Source organism: Harpia harpyja, chromosome 1 (genome assembly GCF_026419915.1).
Source record: "Harpia harpyja isolate bHarHar1 chromosome 1, bHarHar1 primary haplotype, whole genome shotgun sequence".
In the NCBI taxonomy this organism is placed as follows: domain Eukaryota; kingdom Metazoa; phylum Chordata; class Aves; order Accipitriformes; family Accipitridae; genus Harpia; species Harpia harpyja.
This window is the reverse complement of record NC_068940.1, coordinates 16,046,341-16,060,874: the sequence shown is the minus strand read 5'-3', so window position 1 is coordinate 16,060,874 and position 14,534 is coordinate 16,046,341. Positions and strand designations below refer to the sequence as shown.

General features: G+C 39.1%; 1 protein-coding gene across 1 annotated transcript in view; it reads right to left on the bottom strand.

Moving 5' to 3' along the window:
- Positions 1-14,534, bottom strand: part of PIGN (phosphatidylinositol glycan anchor biosynthesis class N) — a 112,534-nt gene that overhangs the window by 35,326 nt on the left and 62,674 nt on the right. Inside the window, exons 13-18 of the mRNA XM_052780809.1 lie at positions 13,120-13,198; positions 10,694-10,876; positions 7,236-7,372; positions 6,101-6,200; positions 5,879-5,971; positions 4,381-4,472 (exon numbers count right to left, since the gene is read on the bottom strand). Of these exons, the coding sequence (XP_052636769.1) occupies positions 4,381-4,472; positions 5,879-5,971; positions 6,101-6,200; positions 7,236-7,372; positions 10,694-10,876; positions 13,120-13,198 (684 nt within the window). The remainder of the gene's footprint in view (positions 1-4,380; positions 4,473-5,878; positions 5,972-6,100; positions 6,201-7,235; positions 7,373-10,693; positions 10,877-13,119; positions 13,199-14,534) is intronic.

Sequence of the window (14,534 nt, the reverse complement as noted above, 5' to 3'; positions counted from 1 at the left end):
TGCTTGGCATTATTAAGTAAATCTGCTAATTATGACACTGTTCCAAAATAATAGACATGATTCACTAAAAGATCAATACTGATACCACCTCCAATTGTCTTCCTTCAGTCATCAAGCAAGCAGAGGAACTGTAAAGGCAGCAGAAGTTTTTGCATATATTTGTCATGCTACAACCTTGATATGGAAGTAGCCAAACCATACAGTCCTCGCTTCCACTTGTCCCTCGGCATCTCCACTGAAAGACTACTGACAAAAATGTCCATTTGTGACTGCTCCACTCATTGTGTTTTCTCAGACATAAATACAAAACTGTACAAATACCTCATATTCATGGGCATATCTCAATAGCAATTTTCAAGTAATGATCTAACCAATACAGGAACATGGTTGCAGGCTACTCACTCACAGAATGGAGATTGGAAGGTATCTCTGGAGAACAGTCTAGTCGAACTCCCTACTCAAAGCAGTGCCAACTACAGCAGGCTGCTCAGGGCCATGTCTAGCAGGGTGTTGAATACTTCCACTGATGGAGACTCCACAACCTCTCTGGGGAACCTGTTCCAGTGCTTGACCTCCCTCAGCGTAAAAAAGCTTTTTTCATATGTTTAAATGGAATTTCCTGTATCTGAATTTTTTGCCCATTTCTTGTCTCTTCACTGGACACCAAGAAGAATCTGTCTTCTTTACTCTTCTCCCCCAGACAGGTATTTATATCCATTGATAAGATCCTCTTGAGTCTTCTCCAGAATAACCAGTTCCAGCTCTCTCAATCTCTCCTCCAGGATAAGCAGTCCCAGCTCTCACTCTTGTGTGACACATGCTCTAAACCCTTACTCATCTTAATGGCCATTCTCTGGACCTTGTCCAGCATGTCCACATCTTTCTTTCCGGAGAGCCCAGAACTGGACACAGCACTTTCAGATGTGTCTTGTCAGGGCTGAGTAGAGAGGAATAATCACCTTCCTCCTCATCATCCTGGTGATGCCAAGGATACCACTGGCCTTTCCCACAAGTGGCACATTGCTAGCTCATGGTCAAACCAGTTGGTCCCAGCCTGTCCTGGTGCATGGAAAGTATTTCTGCTCAAGTGCAGGACTTTGCACTTCCCTTTTTTGAACTTCATGAGTTTCTGGTCTGCCCATTTCTCCAGCCTGCCGAGGTCCCTTTGAAGGGCAGCACGTCTATCTGCTGCATTGTCCTTGGTTTTGGCTGGGATAGAGTTAATTTTCTTTCTAGTAGTTGGTACAGTGCTATGTTTTGGGTTCAGTATGAGCAGAATGTCAATAACACACTGATGTTTTCAGTATAAACACTACTTAGCAACAGCTAAGTCAAGGATTTTTTCAGCTTCTCATGCCCAGCCAGCAAGAAGGCTGGAAGGGCACAGGGGTTGGGAGGGGACACAGCCAGGACAGCTGACCCAAATTGGCCAAAGGGGTATTCCAGACCATGTGATGTCGTGCCCAGTATATAAACTGGGGGACGTTGGCCTTGGGGGGGAGCTCAGGAACTAACTGGGCATTGGCCAGCGGGTGGTGAGCAATTCCACTGTGCATCACTTGTTTTGTATATTCCAATCCTTTTATTATTATTGTCATTTTATTATTGTTGTTATTATCATTATTAGTTTCTTCCTTTCTGTTCTATTAAACTGTTCTTATCTCAACCCACGAGTTTTAACTTTGGTTTTTTTTCCCCGATTTTCTCCCCCATCCCACTGGGTGGTGGGGGAATGACTGAGTGGCTGCACGGTCCTTAGTTACTGGCTGGGCTTAAACCATGACATGCATCAACCACTTCTCCCAGTTTTATATCACCTACAAACTTGAGGGTGCATTCTATCCCATCATCTAGGTCAGTAATGAAGATGTTAAAACAGTATTGGCCCCAGTACCAAACCCTGCTGTACACTAGTTACTGGCCTCCAGCTGGACTTTGTGCCCCGGATTACAATCCTTTGAATTTGACAGTTAATCCTGTTTCCAGTCCACTTCACTGTCCACTGATCTAGCCTGTACCTCATCAGTTTCTATATGAGGATATTATGAGAGACAGTGCCAAAATCCTTGCTGAAGTCAAAATAAAACATTCACTGCTCTCCCCTGGCTCACCAAGCCAGTCTTCTCATCTTAGAAGGCTACCAGCTTGGTCAAACATAATCTCCCCTTCATAAATTCATGCTGACTACTGCCAATCTCCTTGTCCTTCATATGTTTATAAATGGTTTGCTTCCAGGATTAGTTGCTCAAGTACCTTTTCAGGGATTGAGGTGAGGCTGACTGGCCTGTAGTTGTCTGGATCCTCTGTCTTGCCCTTCCTGAAGATAGCAGTGACAACATCTGCTTTCTTCCAGTCCTCAGGAACCTCTCCCACCAGACATTGCCACAACTCTTCAAAGATTATCACAGTGACATTGGCCAGCTCCCGGAGCTCTCTTGGGTGTGTCCTATCAGGGTCCACAGACTAATGCATGTCCAATTTGTTTAAGTGTTCCCTAACCTGATCCTCTTCCACTAAGGTTATGTCTTCCTTGCTCCAGACCTCCCCACAGGTCTCAGCAGTTTGAAGGCTGGGGTTTGTGATGGCCAGTCTTACCAGTAAAGATGGAGGCAAAAGAAGGCCCCAGCCTTTCCTATTTCCATGTCCTTTATCACCAGGTCCCCATCCCAGTCAGCAGCAGGGCCATATTTTCCCTAGTCTTCCTTTTGCTGCTGTACACTGTCTTGTAGTATTTTGCATCCCACACCAGATTCAACTCCAGGAGAGTTTTGGCTTTCCTAACCTATCCTGCATATTCAGACAGCATCTCCATGTTCCTCCTGGGTCATCTGACCCTGCTTTCAACTCCTGTATGTTTCCTTTTTAGGACTGAGTTGAGTCAGGAGCTCCCTGTTCATACCATGTAAGTTTTGTTTATGTACTGAAGAAGCCCTGACCTGACATACAGTGCCACTGCTCAAGAACAGATTTAATAAATGCACCTATTTCTCACTGGCACTCTAATTTCTGCCTCCTGTATCTTCTCTCCCAGCATCTCCTTATCTTCAATATCCTGAAGTATTACTTGCACATATATTTTTAATTGTTGCTTCAAGCTTTTTCAGCTTCAAAACTCCCTTGACAAGATTCAGAGAGGCGCAAACTGTTTCAGAGGTACAACATTTTATTACAAGAATAAATAGGAAGAAGTAGAGCCTTGGTAAGGTGAATGTAAAGAAGCATCAGGGAGGAAGATCTGAAGGTAATTTAGTTCCATTTTGATTTCTAAGCTGTGCTCAAATGTTCTGAAGAATAAAAACCCCTCAGTTTGGCCCAGTAGAATACATACACGTGTATATACAGCTGAGAGATTGTAATACAGCCAAAGCAAATCAGTCCTGAATATTTCTAACGTGCCCAACCATCAAGACTAAGAAGGGTTTTCAATAGATAGATTTAAATCACAGTGAAAAATACTGAGGCAGAATGTCAATAATTTTGGAAATATCTGGGCTCATAATTCTATCTGCAATCATATATTACTGCTCAAATCCCATATATTACTGAGGATCAGGCCCTGGGTCTGATGGGGCACAGTATCTTCTGCCAGACAGCAGAAGGAGCCGTTGCAGTCAAGGTCAATTCAAGTCTCTCTCTGCAGCAACTACAACGATACCACAAGCCTAACGCTTTCAGGCCAACCACCTGGATTGCATCCAGATAGGAGAGAATGCTTGTATGATGAAAGTGTAGCTCACAAGAGGAGAGGGACAGATGACAAAGATGCACTAGAAAAAAGATGCAAATCAACAACTATAGAAAATGAGACAAGCAACACCAGAAAGGAAAATGCAGAACAGAGAAGCAGAAGTGGAAAAAGAAGAGACAAAGGAGATACCAAGGAAGAAGAGAGCTCTGCCTATACTATTTGTTCTATTTCCCTGAATATCTCATTAGGTACAGGGTACTATTTGAAGACAGATTATTCAAAATTAGATGGAGGAATTCAGAAAAAGTAAATTGCTTTTGAATAAATGTTCTTATTCACATGTCAGTGCTATTTACCATGTGTGCACCCCAGAGAAGCTCCTCCTTTAATGATGACCTTCATTTTCATGTAAAATTTGCAAATTTTTGTATTGCAAGAAATGTTTCCCTTGACAAGAAATTACTGAAGAACGCAAAGAGCAAATGGATGTGGCGAAAGAATTAAAAGTCTATTCTCATTCACATTAGTGAATAACTGAGGTCTCTATAATCACGTTATTTAAATTCTGAATTTCAATACCTGTCTCAGCCAGCTTTCAATAATACAATTCCTCACATATGTCAAAAGGCAGCCTAAATTTTGAATATCAAAGAGGGAAATAAAAAGTTTAAAGAACAAGATGTGTTTCTTACACCATAGGAATGTTTGGTTCTCTTCCTACAACAGGCATTAAAGGAAATATTGCCAGGAGCACACACAGAAGAGTCCAGATCAATGCTTTTGTCTAAAAGAAGAAAAACAAATGGGATTTTTTGGAGGTCATGGGGACAGACAATTGTCTAATCAGAAAAAAGTATACTTCAGCGAACTACTAACAGCTACTAGCATCTCCCACAGGCAACCCCCCCCTGCATCTATCAAGACTAAAATTAACTGAAAAAAGGGCACAGGGTCATTGGTATTACAGCACTTCAATTTAATACAGAAAGAGTCTCATTTACACAGCTGTCAAAATCCTATCAAAGACAATGAGAATTAAAGCTAAGCTTATACTTTAAAGCACTTTCTCAAAGTGTGGCCTTCACACACATTGCAGTCACCATAAAGCTGATGAGTAACCTTATGGAAGAAAGGAGTAAAATTAATCTCATCAGAAGTTTGCAGCAGCTAACTAATCACCTATTCTCTAGCAATATGGTAACATTTTCCAGTCTTTGAATCTGAATGCCATTTGATTTAACAACCATAATCATCTAAGTAGTTCTCTAAATTCTTTGCTAGGAAGAAAAAATAACCATCCCAGGTATTTTACTTTAAATAAAGACATCAAGAGCTACATGACTTAAAAGTTTTCAAGCTCAAGTCAGATTCAAATTCCTGAAAGGAATTTTTCAGTGCAACAAAACATCTTCTGTGTATACCCAGCTTTAAGACAAGTTACTTTATTACTCAAATACAATAAAAAAAATTGTAAATAAACAAATACAAGCCTCCATCTTGACAGTTCTTGCAGAGCAAGACTTAGCAATTTGACTCCAATTTTTTTTAATTAAAATATTAAAGTTACTCTAGAACTTTAGGTTTTAGGTATCCTGTGAAATAAGAGATGTTTGAATAAACTAATGGAAAAAAATGTCTCTTACATTAAAGGTTGTGCCACTTCACACTCATATCTACAAAAGTGGAGTTTTTTCCTGGGAAAAACACTACAGAAAGCCGCCTCTGAGGAACAGTATGTGCCAGCTGATTGCAGACAATAATGGAATTAACAAGAGTTTTCCAGTTATCTTCAATTTTTTTTTCAAGAAATGATCATATTCCTTAAATGGTATCACTTTCACCAATCATGCATGTCAACACTTTTGTCACTGTGACAATTTGCTAACTGATGTGCATTTCATATGATTTTCAGTCAAGCATTTTTTAGTTATCATTAACAACAGAAAACTGATAGCTAACTCATAGCTACCCCAAAATTCTTAAGCAGTCTTACTACTTATCCTGTGTATCTATCCAGATCATATTAAACTCCCCTGCCTTGCTACATGCTGCTTATGACAGAGATCAGAATAGGAGCATAACTGAACAAGAATCTAAAGCAGCATTCCAAAGAGACCAGTCCCAACATCCTAAGATGCAATTAGCTGTTAGCCACTTAAAATGTTCTTTTTAAGCAAAGCAATACAGTACCTTTGCTTGAACACACAGCTGTGTGATTACTGGCCAGCCAGCAAAGACGAGAAGACCAACAGTAAGTGTAGAGCGGTAGAAAAAGCTGAAGACCTAATAAAAAAAAATTAAAATCCAACAGAAGACTGAAAAATAAGCACATTAATAAAACTTACAATTTCTCAAAGAGGTAGAATGCTAGCAATGAGATACCCTGTTGATACATATGAATAAAATACTTACTAGTATTTCAATTCCCAGTGTACAAACCAAGAGAAATCCTATAGACTGACCGAGATGAAGTGACAAGAGATTCGTGGCAAGGTCTTGAATAACTGGGAGTCTGTTCAAAATGATGGAACAAGATAATAATTATTTTTAAAAAACAGAAATAACATAGGATTTTGCCTTTGAAGGGTGAGGAGGGGGTCAGAGCACAAGAAATGTTTCAGGTATTGCTGATCCTGCTAGCTGTTTAGAAACAGAGTGGGTGATGGCCTAAGCTCCTTCTGCCCGGTTTTACTTGATATAAAATCTACAATAAAACCCTCCAGCTTTTTCCCTCCCATTTCTGGCACATCTTCACCAGTATTTGGACAAGCTTCAGATTATTCTTTATCCAAATAGACTCTGAGTTTATGAACATTTTTGGTTATGCTGTGCTTAACATCTGTCATAACTGATGAAACACATTCAGAAGCTTTAGAGAGAAAAAAATCCCCAGTTAGCTTTTCCAGTGTTTTATGGGGCAGCTCATTATCTAACTGCAGTTGGTCTCATTTTCTCTGAATAATACCAAGATGGTATCTACAGAATTGCCAGTAGATTAGGTAAGTAACAGAAATCAGAAGTTAACAAGTATTTTTGGATTTGGAGTAAAAGGAGACCCAAACAAGACAAGTTTGTTTCAATATCAGAGCACAATCCTCAACATGACCAGCACATGTTCTCCAAAAGCAGCTGGAGTTCAGCATACTTGACACTTTGCAGGATCAGACTATTTCAAAATTACTGAGGAAAAGGAACAGCCTGTCCCATTTTACAACAGCTGCTACAGGTATTTGCCCAGGATTTTAGCACCCCTTTGCTACAGTTACAAGAGTACTAAAAACAGTTCATCTTGGAAAGACATTGATTTACTTTTGCTAATAGAAGAGATATCTTCTAGAATTGGCAGTTGTATCAGTTTGGAAACTATATGTCAAGTGAAATATAAACCACAGTCCTCTGGAATGTCTCAGGAAGCATTTCAGAAAGTTTAATAAAATTATATCTCACTTTTTCTCCCAAACTTATGGGAAAAATTTAATTATCAACAAAAAGGAAGCACAGACCTGTTTTTATAAAACATTATTTGTGAAATGTATTCTTTACTTACTCTCTCACAACTGCATACCATACTGGTACTGGCAAGAGACAGTATACGTAGTACGTCCAAGGACATGTTTGAATCAACAGGAAAAAAGCTATTATCATTCCAACACAGGCAAAACCGTAGAAGAGAACAGTAGATGCCTGAAAAATAAATGGCTTCCTGAAACAGCAGTAAAATGTTTTAATCTACACACTATTTTCCATTTGTTAGTTATAGTAAAGCAAATGTTATTTTAACACAGCCGCTCAAGCTGCCCTGTGTCTATGTACACAACTCTACGCTGTTTCCAGCCAGATGAAAAAAAACAACAGTAGCATTTGAAGACCTAACTCTAAATATGTCTCTACATAAGGTCCTGCAGTAAAATCTGCACAGGCAAGCACACTTGTACAATCTTGAAGCCCAATGCATGCAATGTTATTTATGTTCAATGGATACTTGAAATCCAGTGGAAGTCAGAGATGCTAAGGGTCTTGGAAAAAAGAACTCTCAAATTTTGATTCTAAAAACAGACTTGGAGCATAACCTTTTGAGTTCAAGTTCATAGCATTATGGTCAAAATGTTTAATGAAAAATCCATTAGCGCGTTTCCTCCTCCGGTTTGAGACATTTGTAAGATAACTAATTAGAGTAAAATATGAAACATTAACTCCTACTGGAAAAAATCCAACTCTTCAGGATCTAGGGACAGCTACTGAAGGAGGCTTGCGACCTACCTTCCACAGGAGAGACAGCCTTACTCAGAGAACCTACAATTTCAAAATACAACAGAGGACTAGAGTTGCATGGCACTAAAAGGTTCGTAGCATAGCTAGAACTGTTATTATATTTAATCCTGACCTACAACGCCAGCTTTGGGCTTTTCTGGGGGGGGGGGGGGGGCGCAGAAATGACATGAGATTAAAACGTTCTCCCTACCATGTACTCAAAGACACACGTTCTCGGACTGAGAGCGCTGTAAGGAGGAACATCAAAGACAGAAAGGAAATTTAAAAACTGGGTAATCTCAGACAGGTAGGCTAGTCCTTAATCATCGGGAAGCAGCAATCTCTTGTTTGTGCAAAGAGGAACATTTAAACAATCACTCTGCATCTGCCTTTTACCTGGTCATTGAACTACTCTTCCTTATTTAGGGACATTCAGTTATCAGTAGAATTACTGGTAAGGGAAGATTATGTACAAGCTATAAATAAACAATTTTATCTTTACATATTACAACTTGACATAGCAAAGGAACCTTTAGTGACTGAGCAGTCTTTAGTGTATTGTGTAGGTAATGACTGAAGACACTGTCTTCTTCCACACGAATGCAGTTTCTTTGAATGACTTGTGTAGACAGATACAGACTATGTTAAATATGCTTAGAAGAAAAGACATTCAATTAGCAGTTCACACAGGCGGGTTAACATTTTTTCTGGGTCGTACCCGCCCCATCCTTTAACTGACATACAACTGCCTTGATCTAAACTGACAGCAAATGCAAGTTCTAAATGATTTTAAAAACAGAATTTCTGTTAAGATATACCATTAAAGTAAGAAAAAATATGTCATATAGAAAGCTGACCTAATGCAATTTTGTTTTATTAGTGTTAAAGTTTACATTTGTTGACATGTAGACAGAATGAATATGTATAGATATGATATGCATACAATATAATTTATCACTGAATGAGTAAAAACATGCAATCAACATTTTACTCCATATAGAGACATAAATATTATAGAGTCCTATCTAGTTGGTCATGCATTGAAAATGGAAACCAGGTTTGCATTTTCTGTGGATGTTTAAAAATAGATTAAATGGTTAGGCTTCTTGCAAAGTAAAACAACAGACTACTCTAAAAGAAAAAAAGGTTTTTCATATGCATTGTAAGAAGCCAAAAACTTTTAAAGATGATATATACAGGATATGCAGTTTCATTATTCAAAGGCTCCTTTCAGGTTTTATAAGGCTGTGCTTTGCAGAAGACTATTAGTGAATGGTAGATTAGTTTCTCCGAAAAATTCTTTAAGTAGCTCCAATATTAGCTATAAACCAAATAACTTTCATATATGAAGCATTAGCCTCACACTGTGATTCCCTAAGTAATAGGAACACTAAAAAGACACTACAGAAAAAGGCCTCTTACTGAAACTGAGCAAAGAAAAATTCTATAGACTAAGAACTAAGAAACCTAATTTTTTTTCTGCCAGTGTCACTAGCATAAAAGTTGTCTTCAACAACTAAAATAAAATATACCAAATGAAAATCTGAAGTCAACTAAAAACGTGAAGTTTTTGTTTAATATAGTTATTAATATGCCCAATATCCAGTCTATTTATTGTAATTATTTTGTTCATATCTAACATAACATGCATCTTGGATTATTTCTTCTTAGTTATTTGATGAAAGAAAATGTAAATCATGCAGTACAGCACTTACGAATATTTTCCATTTCAATTTTGTTTGATCATTTTCATTAAAGGGCAAGATTATCTCATTTCAGCCAGTAGTAAAAACCTCAAGATAGCATGATAGGGATTTTCTCAGAGTAATATACTGAAGGCAGTAAAGATGCTAAGTGCTCATTCTCATTTACATTACTAAATGAAACAATTTCTTTTATTCTGAAACAAATTCTTGAAGTTTAGGAGATCCCCCCCCCCCCCCCCCAAGGTTTTAATCCTTCAGTGAAATGCTAGCTTTTTGCCTGTTTACCATTTTGAGGTATCTCTTTTCCTGATGAATAACTGAAAGTAAATTAATTTCCTCAGATTTCGTACTTTGTGAAAAATCAAACCATAATAAACTTGTCAAAGTGAACTTCCTTCATCTTTGGTGTCTTCTGCTGCACCCTTGCAAATCACAAAGAGCAAGACGGCAAGCTGATCTGTGAAACCACAGTTCACCTTTCTATTCAAACAGGTTATATATTTTAAAAGTGCCATGATTGGACTGCACAGCTTCTGAAAACTGATTTCACATTGCCAAAGAGGACAGAAAGAAAATAATTTACATGTTAATTTCTTTTTGGCCTTACAGTAAAGAACAAAAATCAAAATGGAAGCCTGAAGTCTGTATTCTTCTAAACAAGTATTACAACAGAGTGCTGACTTTACCACAATTAATGCTGAAAATTGACTTCTGGTTAAAGACAGTCCCCTCTAATAGTTTTAAATCACTATGTTTGCTTACACTTGCATTAGCGTCTAGTAAAATGCACAGCTGTAGGAAGGAAGCAACTGAGAAAGCACAATATTGCATACTCAGACTTATACGGCTTAGGAATACTGATCCTAATAAATGGACCAGGTAGTAATGCTACACAGGATTACAGTAGCTAGAAAACTCCACAGCTTGCCAGTTTCCACATGTAGTCAAAAGAAGTGGAAGGTGTGCAATTTGTTCCACACAGAGAGACTGAGCATACATATAATGCTGAAAACTGATAGTAAAAAATCATTGCATGTTTCCGACCTACCTTGTTATTAGCCTGGACAGTCTTGGTCAAATTGGTATGGGTCTTGATAATGACCAAAATCACGTAAGTCGTCCAGCCCACAAAACCCACTGCAATACTTAGACCCAGGAATAATCTATCGTAAGTATGGTAATAAGACAAGCCTTCCAAAGCAAGGTTAATCAGGGTTTTGCACAGAGATACCTAGAGGCAGACAAAACAGATAAGCAACAGTTTAGAATAGTGTAAGCTCCATTCCAGAAATCAACTTAACTGACAGCAACTGGAGCTCAAGCAGCTCCGCCTCTCTTGGCATGTGTGTCCTCTCCGCGCTGAGGTATAATGTTTTGGCCAGCACCAACTGCTGGAGTACACACTGCTTTGGACTCCTGCTGGACATGAAGTCAACCATTATTTGGCTCCTTCGCCATCCCCCCTGGCCATGACAGCGGTCAGATGGTGAAAGCTACATGGATAGCATTCCTCGACCACCACCTACTACCAAGCATGCCACTTGTTTTTCCTATGAGCATTTGACCATATATACATTCCAGTATAAGTAACACCCCCAAAAAAAGTCATGTGCTTCTGAAGGCACAACATTTACGCAGGAGGAGTCTTATGGATGCAGCTGAAACATGGTCACTCTCCACAGCCTGAAATACCCGCTTCCTGCGGTTTGATGTCCTCCACTTCAGTAACACCTGATAACCCCAGCGCTTTGCCTAAGCACCAGAGGTGAATTCAGACTGAACAGGAGCCCCAGTTTCATTCACAAAGCAGCTGCCTGGGGCTCTCGGGATGCAAATCATTTGGACACAAGAAGGGTTGTACCGAGCCTAATCACAGGTCCCCTTACTCAGTACCTTCACTGGGGAGACACCATGATAAAGACAGTGGGTTTTCCCACCATATCATTCCTTACACAGAGGTGTGCTGACCCCTGTGATTTACCCAAAGATGGTAAGCTCAGCTGTGTAATTTGTGGTCCCAGAGGATTCACTGGTGATTAAAAGATCTGTAAGGAAGAGTATAATAAGAAGTTGAGCATACATGACGATGCTTCTTTATATGTCCAGGTATCCAGTTGGGACTTAACAGCAACAATCAACAGAAAAAGATATGTCAACTACTGAAGAGATCACAAGTCTGCCAATGGGCAAACTCACCCAAAATCACGTCATTCCTGAGGGTACAATTATGAACGCACATTTGCAATGCAAAGAGCTGCAGAGCTGAAGAGGCAAAGAATCATCTATACCCCAGCAGCTGGTAATGCACCAACCTTTCTGCATTGCGATATAGGAAGCTGAGGATAACCAGGGCACAGGCACAAGCCCGATGTGTTAGTGATCAAGAGTGAACCTGAACACATGGGGCACTCAAGTGAACAAGGGGTAAAATTTATATATAACCAATACCACAGACTCACAGGTTCTGCTGCTGAAATGTATAAAGTATCTCCTATAAGTAAATGTGTGACAGCCAAGTAGTAGTATTAGAAAACCAAAAAGAAAGCCTTCTCCCACAGCAAAATAGATCCATTGATTTAAATTGAGTTATTTCCAATTTACAATGAGGTAAATAAAAAGGTATAAGGTATAAAATAGATTTAGCTGTCCTGTGCATAAAATAGTAATTTATTACCCTGAGAAACATATTGGGGAAAAAGAAGAGCTGAACCCTAACACATAATAGAATTATTCTTCCATGCATCTGGCAGGTTAAATGTAATCTTACATATTCCAGTTTTTCATGTACTTTTTAAACATAAAATTAGTGACCAAACTAAACCTGTTAAAATGAAAGACTTCTTTTTATCATTTAGCTCTACAAATTATTTCTGTGAATGTCAGAATACAAGCACTGGTGAACTGCACCCATTGAGTACCCTGTTGCACAGTGAGTGGCAGCAAATGCTTAGGAAAGTAATACCGGAACTGGGAAGCACAGAACGATTCCACATATGGCTCCCAGTCTCTGACAAACTGAAATGTGAAATTAAAAACAAGAACAGCTGGTTCATGTAGAAGAAAAAAACAAAGCAGGATCTATGATAGAGCAAGACATCATACTTTTTTCTGTGCAACTAGCAGCCTAAGAAGTGTGAACATGAACTACATTCCTCAGTTTCTCTCTCAATATACCCTTTTCTACAGTGGAAAATAAAAACATACATTGTGTGTTAGTATACTATGGAATAGTAACAGTTTAAGAAGTATGAGAAAAAATACAGCAAATCAGTATTATTCATTAGAACTGATGTCAAAATGCAAAATTTTGGAGACTTACAGTGGGATTTTATTTGTGTTAATGAGATGTGCATCATAAGGAAGGAAAAAGGTTGTATTTCCCAGTTTCAAGTTAAACAAATCTAAATATTTATATATATATATAAAAGTTCCTGTAAAAAGTTTCTAGAAGGCATATAGCAAAACCAGACTTACCGCTTCATCATACTTCTGCTGCTGAATATATAGTCTCATTTTCTTTAAAAAGTTGATCTGTTCAGAATCAGAAAGTGGTCTGTACAACAACATAAAGAGATATTAACATTTCCTCTTTTCAAAAGCAAAGGGAGAGGCAGAAAAAATTAACTCTGTAATAAAAAAATTACTCTGGAATGAAACTGTCGTGGTTTAACCCCAGCCAGCAACTAAACACCACGCAGCCGCTCACTCACTCCCCCCCACTCAGTGGGATGGGGGAGAAAATCGGGAAAAGAAGCAAAACCCGTGGGTTGAGATAAGAACGGTTTAATAGAAGAGAAAAGAAGAAACTAATAATGATAATGATAACACTAATAAAATGACAACAGCAATAATGAAAGGATTGGAATGTACAAATGATGCGCAGTGCAATTGCTCACCACCCGCCGACCGACACCCCGCCAGTCCCCGAGCGGTGAATCCCTGCCCCCCCCCACTTCCCCGTTCCTAAACTGGATGGGACGTCACATGGTATGGAATACACCGTTGGCCAGTTTGGGTCAGGTGCCCTGGCTGTGTCCTGTGCCAACTTCTTGTGCCCCTCCAGCTTTCTCACTGGCTGGGCATGAGAAGCTGAAAAATCCTTGACATTAGTCTAAACACTACTGAGCAACAACTGAAAACATCAGTGTTATCAACATTCTTCACATACTGAACTCAAAACATAGCACTGTACCAGCTACTAGGAAGACAGTTAACTCTATCCCAGCTGAAACCAGGACAGAAACATACCAAAATATTCTGGACTTCATTAGAGGTAATTGGAACTAATCCATTCCTCTACATTCATCTTCACACTTATGTCAATACTGCTGCTGTCTAACTTATCCCAAGATCTTTGCATTAAGAGATGTTTCTTTTATGTAGGTGTTCACATCTAATACTGCTGAAAATTATCTCTTATGTGCATTATTATTGACCATTGCTCTGGACAAGAAGCACTAGACATACAAGAATTAAGCAATTCAATCGATTTGATAGATGGTTATAAGCAGTTCATAAACCTGTCAGCAAAGGACGAATTGGTCAGGTTCCACACTAACAGTAGGTGATGCCTAACAATCTTCTCTTTGAAAAAATGAGTTTGTCTCCTGTTACGGAGGGAGCTGTTAGCAGAGTCCCCAGAGCAGGTGATAATGCAGTTACCTGGCTACACTGAGGTCAGTGACAAAAACCTCTTTGATTTTAATGAATTTGAGATCAACCTAAATAATTGTAGCAATTCTTCCCTTACAGAAAGCAGCAACATGGAGAAAGAAGCCAGTCAACCAACCTCCACCAAATGAAGGGGGAAGGAGCCATTTTTCCTGTACCATTTTTTTTCCAAGTTAAGGACGCTGGCAGGCTAGAGGATCCCAGGCTTACCCTGGGCA